Genomic DNA, 23,186 nt, shown 5'->3' with positions numbered 1-23,186 from the left:
ACTTCAGTCATTTATCAGATTTAAAGATTTTTTAAAAAATATTCTGCATGCTTTCCCAGATAATCTGCCATGCCTGTGGGTTTATTTTCCTATTCGTCAGCAGGAGCATTCATTAGTCATTAAGGGACTGGGTGGGTGTTGGGAAGGAGGGGAGGGGAGCAAATATGTTACTGATTATGGGTGAGGGGGGAGAAATCACAGCTGATAGAAGCATATGTCAGATTTGCAATCCTGACGCCTCTGTATCTTAGCAAAGCAACTAGTAATTGTGCCATAATGAAATGTTCAGTTTTGATAACCAGTTAATTAGACAAGACAATTATTCCAAGCCCTGCTGACACCCACGGAACCGCTCGATGTCAAGTGTACATGCTGAATGACAGGAGTAGCTGTTATCGGCAAACTCTGGATTCCAGCCCACTTCTTTTGAATAGAGCTATGCTTTAGAAAGCCTACCCCAACATGCTGGATTACTACTCCCAGACTCTGAGAAGTGTAGTCTGACTCCAACACATCTGGAGGGCACCAGGTTGAGGAATATTGTAACTGAAGAATACTAAGCAAATGCTCCTCTGATTTATGTATTTATATTGAAGGATTTCTAGACGGCTTTTCATTTTTAAAACAAAAACAAAAACTCAGAGCTGTTTACAAGATAAAATAATGATAAAATACAATATAAACAATGAAATGGTAATAAAACAATAAAAAATCTCATTAAAAATATCCAGGGGTAGTTGAACATGCTAGTGTCAGGGAGACTCCTGGGCAAATAAATGTGTTTTAAGATGGCAGTGGAAATACTTCACACTAGCTATCATTCCACCCTGATATCCACTATATATCACAGGAGTTTGGACAGAACATGAGATAATCACCATATCCAGAAACATAGCATGGATAATGGATTTATGACCGCCATCAGCTACTACCTATGACTTTGTCATTCAGTATCTAAGAGAACTAAGGGCCTAATTAGACATCAGGTTAAATGTGTCTTTGTATTTAACCTGCAGGTTTTAAAAATACAAACATTTATTTATTTATTTATTTATTTATTTATATATTTATATATTTGTTTATTTGTTACACTGCTATCCCACCTTTTCCTCCAAGGAATGCAAGGTGCCATATGTGATCCTCCTCCTCCTCCTCTCCATCTTAACCTCATAACAACCCTGTGAGGTAGGTTAGGTTGAGAGTCAGTGCCTGCCCTAAGTTACCCAATGAGCTTCACGGCCAAGCCCAGTCCAACACTCTAACCACTACATGACACTGTCTCTGTGATTATAGCATCAGTTGGTGGGAGAAGGGCCAATAATTATCAGCACTGCAGCAGATATGAAGAGGGGATTTAACCCTACCCTCCCTTACTGTGGCCCTAAAAAAATCCATTCTCTGCATTTGCTTTGGGGGAAGGGATCCCCCACTTTCCTAGGACTGTAGAAGGGGAGGAAAGGGTTAAATTCTCCATTTACACCTGCTGAAATTCCAATAATGATCAGCTGGTGCTATTTTAGACCCAGACCATTTAAGTAATTTAGGCCTAAACCATTTAAGGCTTTAAAGGTCAACACACTACACTATACTGGCGCAGCATAGGCATTATATAATCTGATCGCCTTGTCCCCACCAACACTTGGGCGGCAGCATTCTGCACCAGCTGAAGTTTCTGGACTGTCTTCAAAGGCAGCCCCACGTACAGCATACTGCAGTAGTCTAGCCTGGATGTCACTACTGCATGGATAATCGAGGCAAGGTCTGTCCTCTCCAGCTTAGGTACCAATGCCTAAGCTGGTAAAATGCACTCCTGGACACTACAGCCACTTGGACTGCCCCACTTAGTGCAGAGCCCAAGACGACTCACAGACTACACATTTGGTCTTTTAGGGGAAGTGCAAGCCCATGTAAGACCAGTTGGAACCTCCATCCAGAGTAGTTAGTTTCCCAACCAACAATACTTTCATATTGTCTGATTAAGTTAAACGTATAACTTAACTTTGTAAACCGTCCAGAGTGCTTCAGCTATGGGGCAGTATATAAATGTAATTAAACAAATAAATAAAATTAAGTTTCCATTTGTTCACCCTCATCCATCTCCAAACAGCCTCCAGGTTCAAGAGTTCCACAGCCTCCCTGGAATGTGTAGATGGAAATGAGAGGTTGAGTATAATCAGCATACAGATGACACTTTCCCCAAACCTCTGGGTGACTTCCCCAATGGTTTCAAACAGATGTTAAAAAGCATGGGGGACAATACTTGTTGTAGTCCAACAAAACTGGAGAGCATTAGTTTGGAAAAAGTGGCTGTAAGGTAAATCAGGATTAATCCTCCATATTGCAAATGGGATGTATATGTGCTGAGACAGAGGCTGCGTTTAGACAACATGACAGTCAACGGTAGGGTAATAATCAACTCGACAGTTGTTTATCTAGGAGCTACTCCCCACACAATATGATAATAGTCAACTGTCGTGTGCATTAGGATCAGCGTTGAGTTGACTCACTCATCTCCCCCCTTCTCTCCCCCCTCAGTCCTCCCACTAGTATCTCATTAGCCATTGCGGCCAAAAATCTATCCTGCCAACTGGTCTAGAGTGGCAGCCACTCCTTTGACCGCTCTTGCCTTGCGACTCTGTGACTGATGAAATAATCAATGGTAGCGAGGAAATAACCAACAGTGCCTTTCACACAATATGATAACCAATGGTGGTTCAAATATCCATCTCTGCATAGCGTTGGTTATTTGTGTTGGTTATTTCAGCCAAATAACCAACCATTAGTTAAAGAACTCCATCCACACAACATGATAAACCATGGTGGGTTAAATAACCAAACTTCGACTATTTAAACCACCATTGGTTATCGTCTTGTCTGAATCCAGTCAGAGAGAGTGTGCCTTGAATAAGGCCACACAGTGAATTCATGGTAGAAGTGATATTTGAACCAAGGATGGGGTATCTGAAAGAACAATTCCTCCCATATGAGAGCCTGCTCAAAATTTGCAACCAGCATCTAAGGCCCTGTTGCATGTCCCACATCCTAGAAAGGTAAAGTTGGTTGGCATTTGTAACTGGACTTTTTCTGCAGCAGCACCCTAATTGTGGAATATTTTTTAGGACACTTCAGACAACTGATGAAGACAATATTGTTCTGCCAGGTTATTAACAGTTAACGTCGCTCTCTGTTTTCATCATTAATCCCCAGTTTTAAAAATATGTTTTAGTTTTTTGTATTTTTATGTGTTTTAAACTTTATATTTTAATGGTAGATTGTCTCGAGCATTCATTAAGCGGAGGGGCAGTCCAGAAATATTCTAAATAAATGAATGAATTGGTAGCTTGGCCTCTTAATCACTACACTACACTACACTTTTCTCACTTCATCACATGAACAATGCAGAATGAAAAGGTGGTTGGAATACATTCACATAGTTATGGCTATGATCTTGTAACTGCAGCCTAACCTATACTCCCCTGGAATTTGTCTTCACAGAAAGAGGAGCACTCTGGGAACTTGTCACATGTTATGAATGAACACAATCCTGCTTGAGGGAGAAGACTGCAGGAGGGGTGCACTTCTGTACATAAGGGACTTATGTCTAAAGAACTGCAGGTGTGATGCTTCCTTGGAAGTATCTCACTGTGTTTAGTTTATACTGTATGAGCACAGCAATAAGCAATCTCCACTTGTTGGCTAACAATGTCACTTTCTCAGTATCTCATCACCTTTCCTCCTTGGTTGAGGAAAGCTTATATCCTGCTGATTCCAACTAAAAATGTAGCATTTGGGTCACCAGTTGCATTGGCCTATCTTTTGCAGCAGCTAGAATGAAATTGTGAAGAAGAGCAATATCAGCGTAATTAAATGGCTTCGCATTGCTTCAGGCTACTTCTCAAGCACTCCTAGCTAGAAGTCATCAATCTGAGACATGCAAATGTAAAAATGTATAGTAGCGTGTAAATGGCCACCACTCTTAAGTAATCATTTAAATAATAGTAGCTGTCAGCAAGTACTCCATGATCATAGATATGGGCACCATTACAGAATACTGTGATTGACAAGATACTCAGAATGGCTTTAGGATATCTCTAAGATAAGCCCAGTAGTGTTGTATATTTCTACAGCCTTTGGAGAAGAATTCTGGAAAATGAATAGATAAGTGCTGTCATATCTCACCAGTAATCAACTACCACACACTAACATAAGCAGAAAGATCCCTTTAAATAACAATAAATGTGCAAACATTCTTCTTGGGTATCTTGCCCAATCATTTCCCATTCCAGATACAGTAGTTTGGTCCTCATACTCTAGAACAACCTATGTTTTCAACACCTGTCTTTAACAGGACAAATGCAGGCCTTGAATACGAAGAGTGCAGAGAGACACATCAATGCCTTTGGATGAAACCATTAGGGACGAATCAGCCACTTTGTAACCCTCATTGCTCTCGCTACCCTTGTGCATCCATCCATTGGTAGTGATACTTCACCCTTGACTGCTGAACTACCCAAAGCACTCCTAGTTTAGCACTTATAGCACATGGCTGGCAGCATAGGGATCAATACCTTTCGTTTGATGTGGAACATGGTGCACTCCAGTCCCAACTATGCTAAAGTCCTGGATTTCTCCATGTGTTTTTATGGTCATTCTCACTTCTGCCATGGGGAAGCTTTAAAGGGAAGCAGGCAGTTCCATTTCCAGTCAACTCAAGTGATAGTTTGGTACTTTAGCCTTCCCTATCTCTATCTATCATTGTTTCACTTAAATGTCAGCCCTAGCCATGACTTCCCTCATTGGCTAAGAACAATAAGAGGTGGAAATGAGCTTTTCCCCATTATGCAATCGGGCAGAACCCTGCCTATACAATTTGCCTCATAACTGCAGATCAATAAGGGATATAAATTTAGGGCTCCCCCCTTTCTCTTTTAAAAGAATAAACTCAAGCTAGGAATCTGGATCAGCTAGTGGCTATTCTGCACCATGTGGCATGTCCAGAATCCTGGCAAAATCTACCCTTACAGCAACCGGAATTCAAACCCAGGGTTCCCTTGTAACATTTATACAGGCTAGGTAGTGAACCTAAAGCATGCAAATTATGGGCTTACCATAAACCTACGGTCCTGTGTTGGTGGATAAGCCTCAGACCCAGGTTCTATTGCCTGTGCAGCATTGAAAAGCAAAAGGGAATTAAGTAGCTGGTGGGGGAAGAAAGAGGGAACTAGGGAAATGCTTAAAATAAATTTGGTGCACACGCGCACTCTGTATTACACCCATATGTCATAGAGCGTCATCAGACAGGAGGAAAATCATGTTTCCTTACCGTCGCTTCCCCCCCACACTTCTGTCTCATGATACCTCCTCTTTCTTCACACAGGGGAAGAAAAAGGAAGTAAACAATGACCACATGGCCCATTCAGTGGCCATTTTTATTGTACTGCTTTTCCTGCACACAACAGGAAATGGCGGCACATTAAGTTAAAAAAATGGATTTAAAGGGGTCTATTTTGTGATGGAAAGAAGGCAAGAAAGAGCGGGAGACACATGGGGGGTGGACGTAGTTGCCAAAAGGACCTGTAAACATCCGTAAACGGGGAGTAATGATCGTGTGATAAAACATTCGTCTGATGATGCTCATCCAAGTTCAGTGGAATCTACCTATCTGCAACTGTGGACAGAAATGTGGTCATTGCTATAAACGGAAGCCATGCTAGTCCAGGCAGCTAATGTCTTGGAACACATTTAGATAACCCCAGCTCCTCTAGATGGTGCTAACGTTAACCAAATTTAAGCCTCTTGATTCTCCTGCTTAGACAGTTGGATTAAAAAACAACCCTCTTTCTTGCCAATAGCAGGGCAGAGCCTTCTCTGCTTGATTAGAGGACTTTATTTCAATCTAAAATTAAGATCTGCGACGGCTAATGTCAAATCAGCCTACTTAGTATCATTGTGAATTTAGGAACAGATTTGTTTTAAGACAGGGAAACACACATTGTGGCAAGGCATTCTCTGAGCTTTTAAAAAAAGGAGAAGCAGGGAGCTGAAGGCAGATTACTAGGAGCAGGTACTTCGTGGGATGATAACAGCTGAATTAGCATTTTATTTTTTAGTCAAATACAAACTATCTCTACAGGAACAGCTGCTAAACTATCTGCAAGGTTCAAAAGAGTCTCCCTCCCCCCCTTTACTGGCACATTCTTTAGATTCCTCTGTAAGCCTCTTAGGAAAGGCGATGCCAGCTGGTAAAGAATGAAGATTATAATGTACTAAAGCACAGTGGTGACGGCATTTTTAGTCGTGAGCTCCCTCCACCCAATATTAGTGCACAAGACCAGTACTTGAAAGGGTTAAGGCGCAGAAGGAAATTGTGCAACTTGCAGAACAGGTGTCCTTGATGAAAAACCAAGGACGGGGAGATTGCTAATCCTGTATTCCACAGCATGATCAAATCACCAAGCAACAGATATAAATAAAAAAGGCAGGAAATGAGGAATTTAGATATAAGTGTGTCAGCGAGAAAATGAAGATTCATTGCGAAGAGCTGGGGAAGAGAAGAAGAAAAAGGAACAATATGACAGAAGGCACAACTGAGAAACAAAACTATGGGATTATTATGAAAATATGCGTACAAATGACATCAGCATCTACATCAAACATGGCCTTACATTATTCCCTCCCCCAGCTTCATTAGAAAGAAAATGATGCTTTCCTCTCACTGTCTGCCTTCCAGTAAATGTAAGCAAATTATATAATACACACACACAGACACACACACACACATTTGAAATATGCAATCTTTATTTTGCTTACTTCACCAATGGGAGAAAAGTAAATTTGCTTTGAGGGAGCAGCAGCTCCTGTTCAATACCACATAAACATCTCCAGCTTTGATACTTGAAGGGTAACACAACCATTTAGCAGCCTAGAGATATTTAACCCTCCGTGTGCTGAGTGAGGCACTACCTAAGTGGACGGCATCTTCTTTCAGTTTGTAGCAGTACCAGGTTTAGTGCCCATCACATGAATACTTCTCTGTAATCTACCCACCGGGCTGTAGGAAGATCTCAGAGGACTGCCTTGAGGGTTGCCGTCATTAGCCTGTACTTTGGATAAGTTGTCCACTAATTGTGGCTCCAACGGGAGAGAGAACGTTATGGATTTTCCTTTTGTCAGTTTGTAAACAGGATCACTGACCAGAGTGAATAACAGTCCACTGCAGAGTGATATTGGGGAAGGCTGCTTAAGAGATTACTGTGCCAAATGGAAATGTGCTGATGAAAAATCAGCTGAGATCAATATGCATGACTCAGCAAGACAACAACTCACATCTTGTGTATTCCAAGCTGTTCCAAGCCCTGGGTTCCTAATCATCTGTCCTTTCCTATCTTCATATAGGACACTTTTCCTGAACACCACAGCAGGGAAAGCATCATGACAGCATAGCAAGATGTGTACAACTGCTAACCAAGCAAACTAGGTACAATAACTTTACAAGCTGCAAGGGGCATTTGGTTCAAGCAATTGATCTGCAAAGTTTGGTGAAAGGGCAAAAATGAGATCTTAAATGAATTCTGTAACAGCAGAAAGCTGTTTATTTAAACTAGTACCTTCAGACATTCCGGCATAGTGTAAATAAATTCTTCTCTAAATGAATGCTTAGAGTCAGTAATGGGCTGGATGCGGAAAAACAAACTGAAGCTGAATCCAGACAAGACGGAGGTGCTTGCTGTCAAAGGCCACAACCTGGGTTTGGAGGTGTGTCAACCGGTTCTGGATGGGGTTACACTCCCCCAAAAGACTGTGTTCACAGCTTGGGGGTGCTTCTGGATCCGTCGCTCCAAATGACAGCCCAGATAGATGCGACGGCCAAGAGTGCCTACTATCAGCTTCGGCTGATACGCCAGCTGCGCCCCTTCCTAGAGTTGGAAGACCTAAAGACGGTAGTGCACGCGCTGGTAACTTTGAGGCTCCCCGCACACTCAGGTCCTCTGGGAAAAATCAACTTCAGCTAGCAAAAACTAGATTAACAACTGTTACCCAGAGGACCTTCACTTCTGCTGCTCCCAGACTGTGGAATGGCCTGCCGGAGGAGACTCGCAACTTAACTGTCTACTAGCATTCAAGAAAGCTATAAAGACTGATCTCTTCCGGCAGGCCTATCCAGTGGAATTTTAAGATGTTTTAAAAATGTTTTAGGATGTTTTTAGGATGTTTTTAACAATGTATATTATGTTTTAATTCAGTTTTATGTATTTTATCGTTTATTGTTGTTCCCTGCCTCGATCAAAATGGAGAGGCGGGTAAGAAATAAATTTATGATGATGATGATTTATTATTAACTGTTTCATTTCAAGCCTTCCAAAGGCAAAGGGTGAATGGTTCAGATCTTCTCAACTATGGGTAAAGTCAGTTCAACTGGCCAATTGAGGCAGGGTTTTATCTGTATGTTCACATGATGAAAAAACTCTGTTGGGCGTTATTTGAAAAGGAATTGAAAACAAACCTGACAATAGCATACTGCCCAAATCTATAGTGCGACCACATTTAGAATACTGTGTACAGTTCTTGCCATCGCACCTCAAACGGAATATTGTAGAGCTGGAAAACATGCAGAAAAGGGCAACCAAAATGATCAGGGGGCTAGAGCAACACCCCTATGAGGAAAGGTTACAATATCTAGGACTAGCCAGCTTAGGAAAAAGAAAGGCAAGTATGAGGAGAGATGATACAGGTATACAAAATTATGCATGGTGGGGAGAAAGTGGAGAGGGAGATGTTTTTCCGTCCTAGAACCTAGAATCCTAGAACCATCCAATTAAACTGAAAGGTGGGAAATTCAGGACACATAAAAGAAACTACTTCTTTATAAGGGAAATAGTTGAACTATGGAATTCACTAACACAAGATTAAAATTTTAAATTTTAAAATTGTGCATGTCCTTTTGGGGAGGGTAGTGTCAAGACACCAGTAAGGGAAAAAAATAACCCTAAGTTGTTCTATAGAGTGTAATGGGAAATCATCAATACTCCATGCTAGCGAGCTACAAAAGTGAAGAAAGTTAGAAAACGACATCAGAATTAAAAAGAAAGACTTTAGCCTCATTAAAGTTAAACATATTCATGGTACTTGTCGCCTACACAAAACAATATAAAATGCAGAACCATTTTCAAACACAATTTTAATTTAAATTGGTTTCTCCACCTGCTTTTCCTTTCCTAGATGTAACCAATTGGAATCCTTCCAGTGGGAGGATGTAAACTGTGAGGAAATATTTGAGTTTTGTGTGCTTTAAAAAAAAAAGCAGGTGTAAGTTTAGTACAATTACCAAAGAACGTAAAGTCGCCATTAAAGGCATAGTTGCTCTCTGAAAACTAAGCCTTTGAAGGTACCAAAAATTTATAGATTTTCAGGTTTAATGCCAATTTGATGCTGAGAAATGCTACTGCCCATGTACATGGGGCAATCGTAAAGAGATTTCCTTGATAATCTCATTTTAAATATAGATTTGCTAGCCTTGTTCAGAGCCTTAACACAACTGGCATGTAGAGGCACTAGCTGATGCCTCCTCAATATTCTGAATCAGCACAAACAAAAAGTTGATAGATTGTACCACTGAGATATGAAATAGATGCAAGGCAAAGCGGAGGAGTTGAGGCAGGCCTGGCCATCCAGTCTTTCATCCTGCAGGCATATCCCTGCTTCTTTTTGCATTTTCACAGCAGCACAGCCATCTCAGTCACATCCACCTTGGCATGGTGTGTAAATAAGACAATGGTATTTCTGTACACAAGGCAAGCCCTCTGCTCCAGCCTATCAAAAGCAGCACAGGGTCCAGCAGCAGCTTGGCTTGGGGAGGGAGAGATAAGATTTTTCTTATCGACCTGGCAGACCCCTGTCACTTGTGTGGGCCACAATGGTGGCTTTGTGTGACACCATGTTGCAAGTTAGAGGAGAGGACGAAGACCTATGCGCTGCCAAGCACAAACACTCAAGGGGACAGGGAGATGTATCTCTGTCCTATGAGGTCCCTGTGGTCCACAGGCCCTTGAATCTTCAAAATGATGTGCGCAGCACCACTTGACCTACTGTCTTTTTGTAAGTGCTTTTTAATCAAATGACTTCTTCTGCCCTTTAACTAGGCCATTTCAAAATGGCAGTGAGGTCTCCCCATGTAGGAGAAATTCCAACAATTGCAGACTTAAAAGCTGGTGTCCCCTTAAATAGTCATCACAAGCTTAAAACAAGCTATGGGCTTCATCTCAATTTGAGAGCATATGACAAAAGGCATAATGTAGCTAATTACTTATAAACTGCATCATTTATCTAATAGAATTACTATGAGTTTCTGCTCCACACTGTCCTTTCCCAGAAACTGCCTGTAAAAACAACGGGCAAAAATGCTAAATCTTGCCACAACATAGCATGTGAACTGGCCTTGAGTCTGTAGGAGGATTCTCCAAAATGCACAAACCAGTTTGGACTTTTTCAAATGGAAACTACGAAAGCTCTACAGAGGGTGTGTTTGCAACAAGAACAACAAAACACATCTGAAAATGAACTAATGGCATGAGCTTTCGGCATATAAGATCCTAGAGGTCTCTTTTCACACATTCTCAGAGAGCCTCTACCCCTGGGGGTGGGGGTGGATTACTGAAGTTCACATGCTGCAAAGACCATGAGTTTTTCCCCAGGCAAGGCTTTTACAGGAAATCCTAGCTTTTACTCTAAGGAAGAAAAAGAAAATTGACAACTCATATTGTGGCAGAAAATAATACATGTAAGCCACAGCAACAAACAAACAAAACCAAAAAGCAATGTGGACTTTCTTTTTTGCCCCAAATAAATGGATTATCATTTAAAAATTAAATAAATTAAGCATTGCATAATAAAGAAAAGAAACCAATGGTGAGACGGATAAGGAATTCACCTGCTTTTGTTCTTCTCCTAAGCTATCCCACATCGATGCAACAATTTTTGATACATCTCCAAAGGTAGCGTTGGGGTTTTGTCCTTTGATAGCTGCTTGTGTGTCTCTGAAAAATAGGGCATAAGCAGACACCGGCTTCTGGGGTTCATTTGGATCCTTCTTTTTCTTCTTCTTTTGGTTTTTGGGTTTTTTGCCCAGATCTGTCAATGGTCTCTTCTCTCCAGTTACCTGTCAAAAATCAAGAAGGATGCATTAATTACTGCCCTTCAATTCACTCTTAGCTTAGTTTAAACATTCTTATGGATTTTGAACTGCAGGTGGTGTTTCAATATTTCAAGAGAATTAAGAATCACCCACAAGTAGCCATCCATATCATAAGTACATAAGAACCGCCATGCTGGATCAGACCAAAGGTCTGTCTAGTCCATATCATTGCTTACAGTGGTAAGAAAAAGTTTGTGAACTCCTTTTTCCAAACTAAAATGTTATTAGATCTTAATATAAACCCATAATCCTAGTTAAGGAACAACAGATAACCTGATTAAACAAATGTCACACAAATATGATGCTTTTTCAACATTTATTTATCCACAACTGATTCAACATTCAATATCCATGTGCGAAAAGTATGTGAACCTTTAGATTCAGTACCTCATGGCACCCCTTGAGCAGCAATGACTTCAAGTAAGCATTCCCTGAAACTGTTGGTCAGTCTCTCACATCGGTTTTGAGGAATTCTGGTCCACTCTGTCATACAGAACAGCTTCAACTTGGGTGATGTTTGAGGGCTTCGTTGCATGAACAGTTCACTTCAGGTCCTACCGTAACATTTTGATGGGGCTTAGGTGCAGACTTTGACACAGAATTTCTTCTTCCGCAGCCATTCTTTTGTAGATCTGGTTGTATGTTTAGAACCATTGTCTTGTAGTATGAGCAACACTTTCAGTTCAGCTTCAGCTCACAGATGGATGGCCAGATATTCTCCTCTAGAATCTTCTGATACACTGCAGAATTCATGGTTGTGTCAAAACCCAAACCATCACATTCCCACCACCACACTTGACGGTTGGGATGAGGGTCTTCTCTTTGAACTCGGTGTTCATTTTTTGCCAAACATAGTGTTTCTCATTGAAGCCAAAGAGTTCTACCTTTCCTTTTGTGTCATGTCTTTTAGATTGTAAGCCTGTGGGCAGGGACTGTCAAGAAATACTTTTGTAAGCCGCCATGAGAGCCTTTTTTGGCTGAATGGCGGCATAAAAATACTTAAATAAATAAATAAATAAATAAACATTGTTCTAGAAATTATGAGGATCATCTATGTGATCTTAGTGGACTTCAGACAGGCAACAATGTTCTTTTTAAAGAGCAGTGGTTTCCTCCTGGCTATCCTCCCACGAACACCATTTTTGTTCAATCTTTTCCTGATTGTCACGTCCTGAACACTCACATTAGCCAAAGCGAAAATGGCCTGCAGATCCTTGGATGTTACTCTGGGGTTCTTTTGCCTTCCTGGATTATACGCCAGTTTGTTCTTGGAAAGATTTTGTTAGGACGGCCACTCCTAGGTAGAGAGATTGTGGCATTGAACCTTCTTTATTTGTATACTATCTGTCTGACAGTGGAGTGGTGGAGCCGCAAATCCTTAGAAATGGTTTTGGAACCCTTTCTAGACTGATAAGCAACAATAGTTGCTTTTCTGAATTCCTCAGAGAGATATTTTGATCGTGGCATGACATGCTTCCACCCAACCCTATGGTGAAGACCAAACTCATGAAGTTTCTGTTCCTTTTATAGAATGGGGTCTCCCAAACTCACCCCTGAAGATCTACCTAATTACTTAAACACCTGATTCTAATTATTCCTTTTAACTGAGCTGATGCAGCCAGCAGCTCACTTACTTTTGCACATACCTTAATTCTTAAGTACTCATTGTTTGCCTAATTTATACATCATTTTATTTCACAAGAAACAGAATTGGTTAACATAAACCCTATTGGATAGTAAGAAAAGGACTGGTTTTGATTCATGAAGGCTATTGTGATAAAACCATGGAATTTCCATAATTATCATTAGGGTTCACAAACTGCTTCTCTCCATGTATGAAATTGGTTCTTAAGGAAGCATGATGCAACAAAATGTTGACAATTCCTTTTGTAGAAGCTCCCTTCACAATCTTAACATTTGATGTCTTTATTATCCTATAACTCTAGGACAAGCATCTTCCAGGATTTGAGGGGGCTGCATTCCCCCTCCCCCAAACTCACCAGGGGCTGCACCCCACCCTTGCCTCTGAATTTGCTGCCGTAGAATTTGACACTACAGTGGCAGTAGCAAAAACATTTTCAGGGAAAAAGGAGTGCAGGAAGTGCATGCATTGTTTCCAGGTAGAATTATGCTTCCAAGAGGTGTCCAGGAGCATGATTCTGCTAGCACACAAGGCATGCACTCCTTGCATGCCATACTTTCCTGAAAAATCATGGGTGCCTGGAAAAAAAGGCCATTGGGGCTGCATGTGGACTGTGGGCTACGTGTTCTCCCCCCGCTACTGTACCTAGTTTGCATACAAATCTCTACAAGTGCACAACAGGGAGATGAGATCGAAAGCAGGGCCATTCCACCAGTCATGAAGTGATAACCATGGAGCTAAGTAAAGGGAAAGACCTTACTCCCTTAAGGGGAGGAGCCGTGGATCAGTGGTAGAACACAAGCTTTGACATGCAGAAGGTTCCAAGTTCAATCCCTAGCATCAGAAAAAACTTCCTGACTGTTAGAGCAGTACGACAATGGAACCAGTTACCTAGGGAGGTTGTGGGCTCTCCCATACTAGAGGCATTCAAGAGGCAGCTGGACAACCATCTGTCAGGTATGCTTTAGGATGGATTCCTGCATTGAGCAGGGGGTTGGACTCAATGGCCTTATAGGCCCCTTCCAACTCTACTATTCTATGATTCTATGATCTCCAGGTAGGGCAAGGAAAGAGTCCTAGAGTCAGTGTCAACAATACTGGGCTAGACGGACCAATGATCTGACTCAGCTTCATATGTATATTTCTATGTACCGTACCTGCTGTTGCTGCCACCACAGCAGCCAGGTAAGTAGAGGGAGAAAGCAGAGTAAGTGGGCAGATGCGAAGAGTCATTCTCCAGCTTGGATTAGAATCCTAGCCAGGGAAGAATCCAGAATGATATAATGCTCCCCTCTGATTGGAGGCAAGGATTACAAGTCACTGAGGTTCATATTCCAAGCCATGGAACTGCAAACTCTAACAATATTATTAGTTACAGGGTGAACAAACTGTAAGAGAGTACTCTTTCATCTCCCCTCTATCTATAGCCTGCATCTCTGAGCCCTCTACTTTATGCAGCCAATTTTTTTTGACTATTCTGTCATTGGTTTGTAGACAGGGGCTTTTCTCGTTTTGCTTGCATGTTACTCTGTAAAAATGCCTTCTACGCTGATGATGCTATAGAAATAAGTAATAATAATTGATATTGTACTGTTAACCTTGTCCACATCCTTTAGAGCTGTATATAGTATCAAAGCCCTCCTCAAAGTCTGATTAATGGGCCGATTGCACTCTTTACAGCCCATATTGTTATTTCTCTGGAGACATTAATGATTAGGTTAGTTGAGCATATCCTCCCCACGGTGAAGCCCAGGCACTGTTTACTTGGCTTCCCACTAACAACTGCATCATCTACTACAGCTTGGACGACTGAACACTCTGACTTAGATCCAAAGCACACAAGACTTTAAAGGTGAAGTAAGCAGCAATGTCTTCTTCTTCTTCTTTTTTACGGTAGTGTAAGCGTAGAAGCCCTGACACTGATTTGGAATGTATTTTGGGTAGGGGGTAGGAGACCCTTAACTCTTCTCTTTGCTATGGTCCCAATCCAGTTAAGGGGGGGCTGTGCCTGAAATTTATATTGTCAAATAATGACCCGTTAAAGCAAATGGATCACTATTTGGCAAGATATATCGCAGGGGCGGGCTGCCCAATCTAAATTGGGGCTGTAGCAGGAGGTGGGGAAACCCTATGCTAGGGTCCCAGTTTGGATCAGGGCCCCTGTGCTTACACTTACTAGTAGCTACATCTTTTAAGTAATGTGTGTTTCGGCCCCCACTCACTGTAAATACAGATTTTGTGTGTGTATGGGAGCGAGCAAGAGAAAGCACTCTTCATTCCTCAGTTGTAAACATCAGTCCAATAGATCCATCCCAGTTATGCCTACACATGAACTTTAACCTTCTCTGTTCCCTAGCATAGCTGTGTAATTTCTTTCACTTGCTTTTGTGTTGCTTAGATTTACAAATGTCAAAACTGCTTTCTGTGTGGGTGTAGCAATGCTTCCCTCATTCTCTGTTGTGAACGTCAAGGCCAAATATCAAAAGCAACAAGGTTTCTAAGAAATATCAGATATTTCTTCTCCTCTGCGTTCCCCCACGGATCTGTAATCTCCCTCAGAGATTCTGGCAAAACATCTCCCTGGGGGAGTTTCAAGTTTCTCTCACTAACCAACCCCCTCATTCTTTCTGACTGTGATCTCTGCAGTCATTTCCAGTTCCCTGCAGGTTTCATTCAACAGTTCATACATTTCACCAAAACCTACTGACAGAAGCGTTAACATCTTCCCCATTTCTTTTTCCAGACATATTAAGTCCAGCTTTGAGCTGGCTGAAATTTTCATCATCTGATAGTCATCATCTGACAACCTTTTTTTTTTTACAAGCCCCAGTTAGGTAGCAGAAAGGACAAAGTGGAATCCTGAAGAGGTGAAGTGGACTGTACCATTTCCAATTGCAGCAAGGCAGAAATTGTAACGTATTTCATGTGCTTGCACAGTACTATGGCAGCCTTCCAAATGCTAAGAGCCCACAAACATTCTGACTAGCCGACATGTCCCAAATCTATCTCCCTTAGCCATTTTAGATGATCATATGAAGCTGACTAAGGCCTGGTTCGTCTATAACAACCCAGAATATGGGCTGTGTATGGGTTGTGTTTGAATCATGGGTTGTTGATACGTGCAAATCCCGCACTATGGTTTAACCATGGATTGTTAGCCATGAACAACCCAGGAAGAGAACCCATGGTTTGTTGCTGGGTTGTGAACTTTGGGTTGTGTTTAACAACCCGTAGTTAAACCATTGTGTAGGGGTCACACTTAATGACAACCCATGATTCAATATCAACCTATGATTCAATGACAACTCAACCTGTACTGGTCAATTAAGGAATGCTTCCTGAAATAGACAGTTTTCAGGAGGCAACGGAAGCAACACAGTGTTGGCACCTGTCTGACCTCCAGGGGCAGGGAGTTCTGAAGAAAAGGGGCCACCACACTGAAGGCTCTTCTCCAGGTGGACTCCAGTCTATAGGTCTATGTAGAACCACCAAGAGCATGTCCTCTGATGACCTCAGTGACCAGGCAGGTTGGTAATGGAGTAGGCGCTGTCTCAGGTATTGTGGTCCCAAGTTTAGGGCTTTGTACACTACAACTAAAACCTTAACCCTGTTCCAGAAGTGAATAGGCACCCAGTGCAGTTTCCTCAGAAAAGGAGTTGCATGCTGAAAAGGGGCAGCTCCTGACAACAGCTGAGCTGCTGCATTCTGCACTAGCTTCTGGGGCAACCTTCTTCATCTGGAAGAAATTATTACAAGCCTGCAATAAAGGACTTTGATTCTTTCTTCTTTTTAACATATTATAGTAGCTACCCAATGGCAGCCATCCTCATTTTTTCCCATTTGTAGCAAAAGACACCCGTTACCATTAAAACCCCAAAGATAAAACAAAGAAAGCAGAGGGGTGGGGGAGAGACAATTGAGCAAATCACACAGTATATTACTTGGCAGCACAAGCAGGGACATAAAATCCACGATCAAGTTTTTTTAGTTTTATGATTTATTTGTTAAATTTATTTGTTAAAGATTTATTTGTTGAAGTTATACCCCATATTTCCATATAAAATGATCAAGGCAGCTAACAACAATGAAATATATGCACGGAGACTGTAAAATGATTGCATAGCAGTCCCAAATGTCAATATTAAACCATACTGTTATGTATTGCCATATATTTAAAACTAGCTTGCAGTACATACAATTCTTGGGGGGGAACGACAAGTCTTTGCACATGTGGAACTGAGGATCTGTAAGTACAAACAGACCTATGTACATAAATTGTTACTAGATGCTGCTGTATACAAGAAAACAAAGCAACCAATGCAGACCTGGGGCACATTGCTATTTGCCTCTGCTAAATGCTCACACTATGGACTCATCTACACCAAGCAGGATATTCCTTTCTGAAAGTGGTATATAAAAGGCAGGAGCCACAGTACTGCTTTATAGCGGTATTGAAGTGCACTGAAAGCTGTTGGGGCCCATGACACATACCATATACTGCTTTCATACCACTTTCATAGAGTTATATCCTGCTTGGTGTAGATGTGTCATTGGCCCCAACAGTTGTCAGTGCACTTCAATATTGCTATGAAGCAGTAGTGTGGCTCCTACCTTTTATATACCGCTTTCATACCACTTTCATAATGGAATATCCTGCTTGATGTAGATGAGCCCATTGAGCATTTGGCAGAAGCTCATGCTATGAATGAGTAGCTCTCAGTCCCTCAAGTATGAATGGCTACCAGTCCCTGGATCTACATGCCAATGTATATCCTCTACAAATTACCACACACAATTGTTATTGCCTTCAGTGTCCTTATGCACATAGGTTTCTTCAGATTAAGTCCATTATCATGTGAGGTAGAAAAAAAAATTCTCTCCATATAACTGATATTGGTGTGTGTGTGTGTGTGTGTGTGTGTGTGTGTGTATACAGAGGAGAATTTTTAGTTTAGTTATTGTCTTAAATACTTAGTCCCCCAAGGTAGTAGCTATGCATCAAAATCCCCACAAAAACCAAGAGAAGCCAAATGTTGCATTGGGTCAACAACTAAGCCCAGAAAACAACCTGAAAGCGCTAAAAGTGGAGCCTGCTCTTAAAACTACATACAAGTTGTTGTTGTTTTAATGGAACTACACTCATAACTTAAAAACTATCTCTATGGCAGGTACTTTAGGCACTCCTGCAGCTTTTCTAACTATACTGGATATAAACTGTAGCAAGAATATGCATTTTGAAGCGGGAAATGAGAGAGAGAGAGAGAGAGAGAGAGAGAGAGAGAGAGAGAGAGAGAGAGAGAGAGTCTAAAAAAACAGGACAGAATGAAATCTGAATACTAAGCCTTTTAGCAAAAAAATAAAATAAAAACTAGTAATCCAATATGTCAGCTTGCCATTCATGCAGTCAACAGGAGAGACTTCTGCAAGTATGGTTTTTGCAAGCATTTCTGCCAAATGTGTTTGAAGCCTGCTGAGTGTAAAAGAATTCATGTTTGCTGGGAACAGTCTGGGAAAAGTGGGAAGGGCAGAAGTAATAATCTTCTCTGCTCATCCAGTCCAAACTGGCCATTAAGCTAATTCTTAATGCACTGGTATTTGTCAAGTGGACAGCTGTCCACCAGTAACCACGATACTTCTCACCTTCTCTCTGCCACTCCACCCACAATGCATTTAATTTAAAATGCCAATGGGAACTGAATTGGATTCTTAAAGGTGGAAGGTGGACCCTATTATTAGGGGGAGGTAGTTAATGATGAGGTTTGACTTTATGAAACTGTAGAACAAGCTGTAATTATCAGCATATGCCAGGGTCAGGAATACTTGTGAAATGCATGAGATGGGATGGAGAAATGAACAGCATGAGGGACAGAAAGAATTCCTTGTCCTCTTTCTACCACCATTCTCACATCCTTCCCCTAACAGCCCAACTTCTAGCTTGCCGTTACCTCAGAAATGCATGCTTTCAGTAACACCCAGGTTCCTCTCCCACTATTGTTGCTTCAGGGGAGAAGGGGAGCTCATCCTTCCTCTCCCCCCCCCCTGGGATGACTCTGAATGAAGGGATCTGAAGAACTATCAGACAATACAAATCAACCCTAAGTCCCCTACTCAGCATTAGTGCATGTGTGCTGCCCTCTACTGTTGGGCATATTTACCAATGTGGCATCCATGGCTGGATTCTGAGGCTGGGGATCATTTTGACACACACACACACACACACACACACACACACACACACACGTACATTTTCCTGAAAAATTAAAGAATCTCCGCCATCAACACAGTTCTCCTGCGCTGTGTTCCCTTCGATTTAAATTCTCAGGCTGTCCACACAGATGGACCCTACTTAGGGTCATTTCTGCTCTGTGCTCAATCTTGGCAGCACAGAGGAAGTTGCAGAACCACTAGAAGGAGGGGGGTTATGCGATTCTGCATTCTTTTTCTTTCCTTTTTCTTCTTTTCTTTTTACTGTTTTGAGTAAACAAGTGAAGCATGGTAGAAAGACAGAGCGATTTGGCCAGAAACTGTTATTTACAAGCATTCACACTATGGCCCATGAGAGCCAGTGCACCACAGTGATGGTTTTGGCTGTAGGAATTCAATGTTCAGTTCTTTGCTCCTGTGTGAAGCAAAGAGAGTAGCCCAGGCAATTCACAACCTCTGCCTAACCCGCCTCACAGGATTGTTGTAAGGCTAAAATTACCCTCGGAAGAAAGGAGTGAGCACTGCAGAAGCAGAGCAGGACATTTTCTGGGGAAAAAAATCTCAATCAACTCTTACACCCCCCAATTCAGAAGGCAATCTGTCTTTTACCCTGACTATCTCCCTGGGAAGTATGCTCTGTGGCCAAATTGGCATTTGTGTAGATGAGTGTCTCAAAATGTAGCAGTCTTAAATAGCTGTACTGTTAACAAACATAAATGGAAGGGAAGCTATAATGTCACATAGCCTTTGCTGGTAGTCTGCAAGCTTGCATATTTCATATGTAGTCTCTGGTGCTGTTGTTGTTTTCAAATGATCTAATATTTAACTTTGGTTTATATGACATTAAAGATCTAGACATCTTTGACATCTTTGATTTATTATTTATTTAAAATATTTGTATATTTCCTTTCATCTTATGGTACAAGGGGAATTTACAAAATGTAATGTAAAAATTTAAAACATCCTAATAAAAACAGAACAAAACAGGCAGAAGATACATAAAAACTAGGGCTATGCCAAATGTTCTTATATAATTAAAAAACTAGGCCATGCAAGAAGTATGATTTTCGAAGGTGGTAGAATATTCCCCCCTTACTTGTACCTTTTTCCTCAGCACTGTTTGCAGCCATTGTTTTCTTTCATTGCTGCTTTAGTGCCATAATTTCTTAGGGCTTCTCCTTCCTTTTCCTTCATAGCCAATCAGGGATCATATAAAGCATGATGGTGATGTTTCTAAAATGTTGTTAGGATGTTTTTTAGGATGTTTTTAAGAATGTATATTATGTTTTAATTGAGTATTATGTATTTTATCGTTTATTGTTGTTCCCCGCCTCGATCAAAATGGAGAGGCAGGCAAGAAATAAAAATTATTATTATTATTATTATTGGTATGTAATAATCTCTTGCATCACACTGCCCTCATTCTGAATGGGTATCAGAGCGGACATTTCCTATCAAACAATGCCTCAATCAGAAGGAAGGAAGAATGTGGAGCACAATTGCATTGATGCTCCCTAACTTGCGATAGTTTACTGTTCACTCTCACTGTTGTCACCCCTGTTATCAGGGCAACCAGGTTGGTACCGTCACCCAAAATGGTCACTGCTCCAGTACAATGGGTGGACATTGCTCCCTGCAAAAATGGAAAAAATGATCAAAAAGGAGGTGATTTTAGCAATTGCCAAATGCTTTCAATTGTCCTTTCTCTTTCAGCTCACCCCTAGTAATAACTACATTAAGTAATCAGTAAAATAACAAATCAAATGTATATTGCATTAAATTATGTGGATGTTACTTCTTAAACATACCTTTTCAGCTCTACAACCATTAATTAAAAACTGAATCTGAAGTCTTGGGTAATGAGAACACAGAAAACAGTTATTAGCCCAGTTTGCATGTAACAACTAATTATGAGTAAATTAACTCAACACGCTGATTGTTTAGCCCCTAACAACCCAGTGCTCCTATTTCACACGTCACACTCATAACCCATGACCTGGCCCATCATAGATTGTTGATTAAAAGAGGAAGTAAGGAGTGTGCAGGAGTCAGTGTGCTCATTCACACCTATTAGTTAAACCATAATGTGCTGTTATGTGAGAATCAGGTCATTCTATGAAACCCAGGATTTTAACTGGTAGAATTTTTTACCAGAAAAAACAGTGACAATCCCAACCATCAGTGAGGCCATGGAGCTTTGTGGATAGTTTCCCAGTAGCTGCTAAAGGAGAAAAATGCAACACCAGGACAAATAAAACAAATCCTTATAAGAGAATGGATCTGACATGTAATAGCTGGATTAAATTCAATATACCTTTGTGTATCCCTCTTATTAAAAAAGAAGAGAAGATTTGCACTGTATTAAGAGGACTTGTTTAGAAAGTCACGCCAGCTTTCACTTGTAACCACAGTGTCACATTTCTGGGCACCTCAGTCAACACTCATGTATGAGAAAACATGGAGTGGAAGTTACTATGACCGTATATTTTTGACCCCAATACATGCAGTAGAGCAGCCATTCCCAGCATTCATTCAGGGATGAAAAAAGGGTCCATGTTTCAAAACACACATGTGACTTTCTTCATGTATGTGCTACTCAATGTATAAAAATGGAACATGAGAATCAGCCTTAAACAACAATATCAATAGCAAGCAGAACTTTGCTCAAAAAAAAAAATGGTTGCAACTTGCAATGTATTTTAGAGAGAGTAAAGTTACCCCAGATCACCACCTCTTCTTGCATTGTTCTCCTCCTACATAATACAACGTAAGTCCATCTCATTCAGCATTCTGTTCACACAGTAGTTAACCAGCTACACACAGGAAAACCACATGCAGGACATGAGTGTGTGACACACCCACACCCACACCCACCAGCATGTTCCCCAGCATACTGCCTCTGATACTGATGAAAGAGATCCCTCCATACATAGATTTTTCTACCATGGCACATTCCAAAGCATGTGCCTGCAAGGTTTATAAAGCTTGAAGTTAAGGGTGCAGTAATGATAGTCAACTGCATGTGTTAAGGCATGCAGTGGGTAGGTCAGGTTGCTATTATTGCTGAAGCTCTTCTGGACTGCCAAGAGTTCAATCATCATTCATCGTAGCCCAGACTATAAAATGCCTTTGTAGCAGAATGTCCCCTGTCATATTTGTTAATGGACTGAGTCCCTGATAACATGCCACGAACATCAAGAGATAATGGATTAAAGTTCATGCACTAGACCGCAAACAACAAAAATAAGGAAATACCCTTTAGACTATAACTTTTTCAGCAGTAGATTCTGAACATGAGCAAGATTGTTTCCTTGTTTTTAACTAAGAAGGAATGCCCAGTGTGACATTTTATTCTGCCGTGGAAGCGGATTGTTTACTCAAGACAGAATCCAGAAGACTTACTAGGACGGTCTCAAGGATTTGCCTTAGCTAGTGAAGGCTAGACAAGGCCCGGATCTGCTCTCCCAAATGGATTTGCATTCCCTTACTCTTGGTCCCTGCTCCTTGACAGCCCATATACTCTCCTAGACACATCTGCTCAACTCCCATTTCTCCCTTCTTAGTATTGCTACTCCCCTGCATTGCAGCAGGCTTCCCAAGGCATAGGGACTCACAGTGTCTGTGGGATCACCCAGCCACTTGCTACTGGATACCTCCCTCTCTTTATTGTGTATATTTATATCACATTTCTCCAGCCATTTGAAACAACTTACAAAAACACACACGAAACAATCAATGAAACATAATACCAAAATAAAATATTACTAATACAGTATATCTACCCAATCAATTCCAAAGAGTAGAGAAGACAATGGACACAGGTTGTTTTCCTCCTCTTAGCCACCAAAGACCAGAGCAAATGGGAAAGAGCAGTGATGGAACTTTCTGGAAGACCATTAAAAAGGCACAAATGTTTCTTCTGTCCAATGAACACAATAAAGCTTTCTCCCCAGAGGAAAACCCATGTCAATATCAATAAACTGAGCTATGTATGGTGCATTTTCATCAAAAAGGTTTTACCACCTTAAAGGACTACGTGAGGACAAATGGTTTCCACTGTTGATTCCAAATACCAAGGGTTAAAATGGACATTAATTTTGTCTTAGAAAAATCCTGCACTGACTGGCTGAAATTTCAAGAGAGTCTCGT

At 41.1% G+C, this 23,186-nt stretch overlaps 1 protein-coding gene across 4 annotated transcripts in view; it reads right to left on the bottom strand.

The window, feature by feature from the left end:
• TOX2 (TOX high mobility group box family member 2) overlaps positions 1-23,186 on the bottom strand; it is a 256,597-nt gene that overhangs the window by 36,049 nt on the left and 197,362 nt on the right. For all 4 annotated transcript variants that reach the window (XM_063119869.1, XM_063119896.1, XM_063119878.1 and 1 more), the window contains one exon: positions 10,928-11,155. In XM_063119869.1, the coding sequence (XP_062975939.1) occupies positions 10,928-11,155 (228 nt within the window). The remainder of the gene's footprint in view (positions 1-10,927; positions 11,156-23,186) is intronic.

The sequence above is a fragment of the Elgaria multicarinata genome, chromosome 1 (genome assembly GCF_023053635.1).
Source record: "Elgaria multicarinata webbii isolate HBS135686 ecotype San Diego chromosome 1, rElgMul1.1.pri, whole genome shotgun sequence".
Lineage (NCBI taxonomy): Eukaryota > Metazoa > Chordata > Lepidosauria > Squamata > Anguidae > Elgaria > Elgaria multicarinata.
The sequence above is the reverse complement of the archived record's forward strand: the minus strand, read 5'-3'. Positions and strand labels throughout refer to the sequence as shown.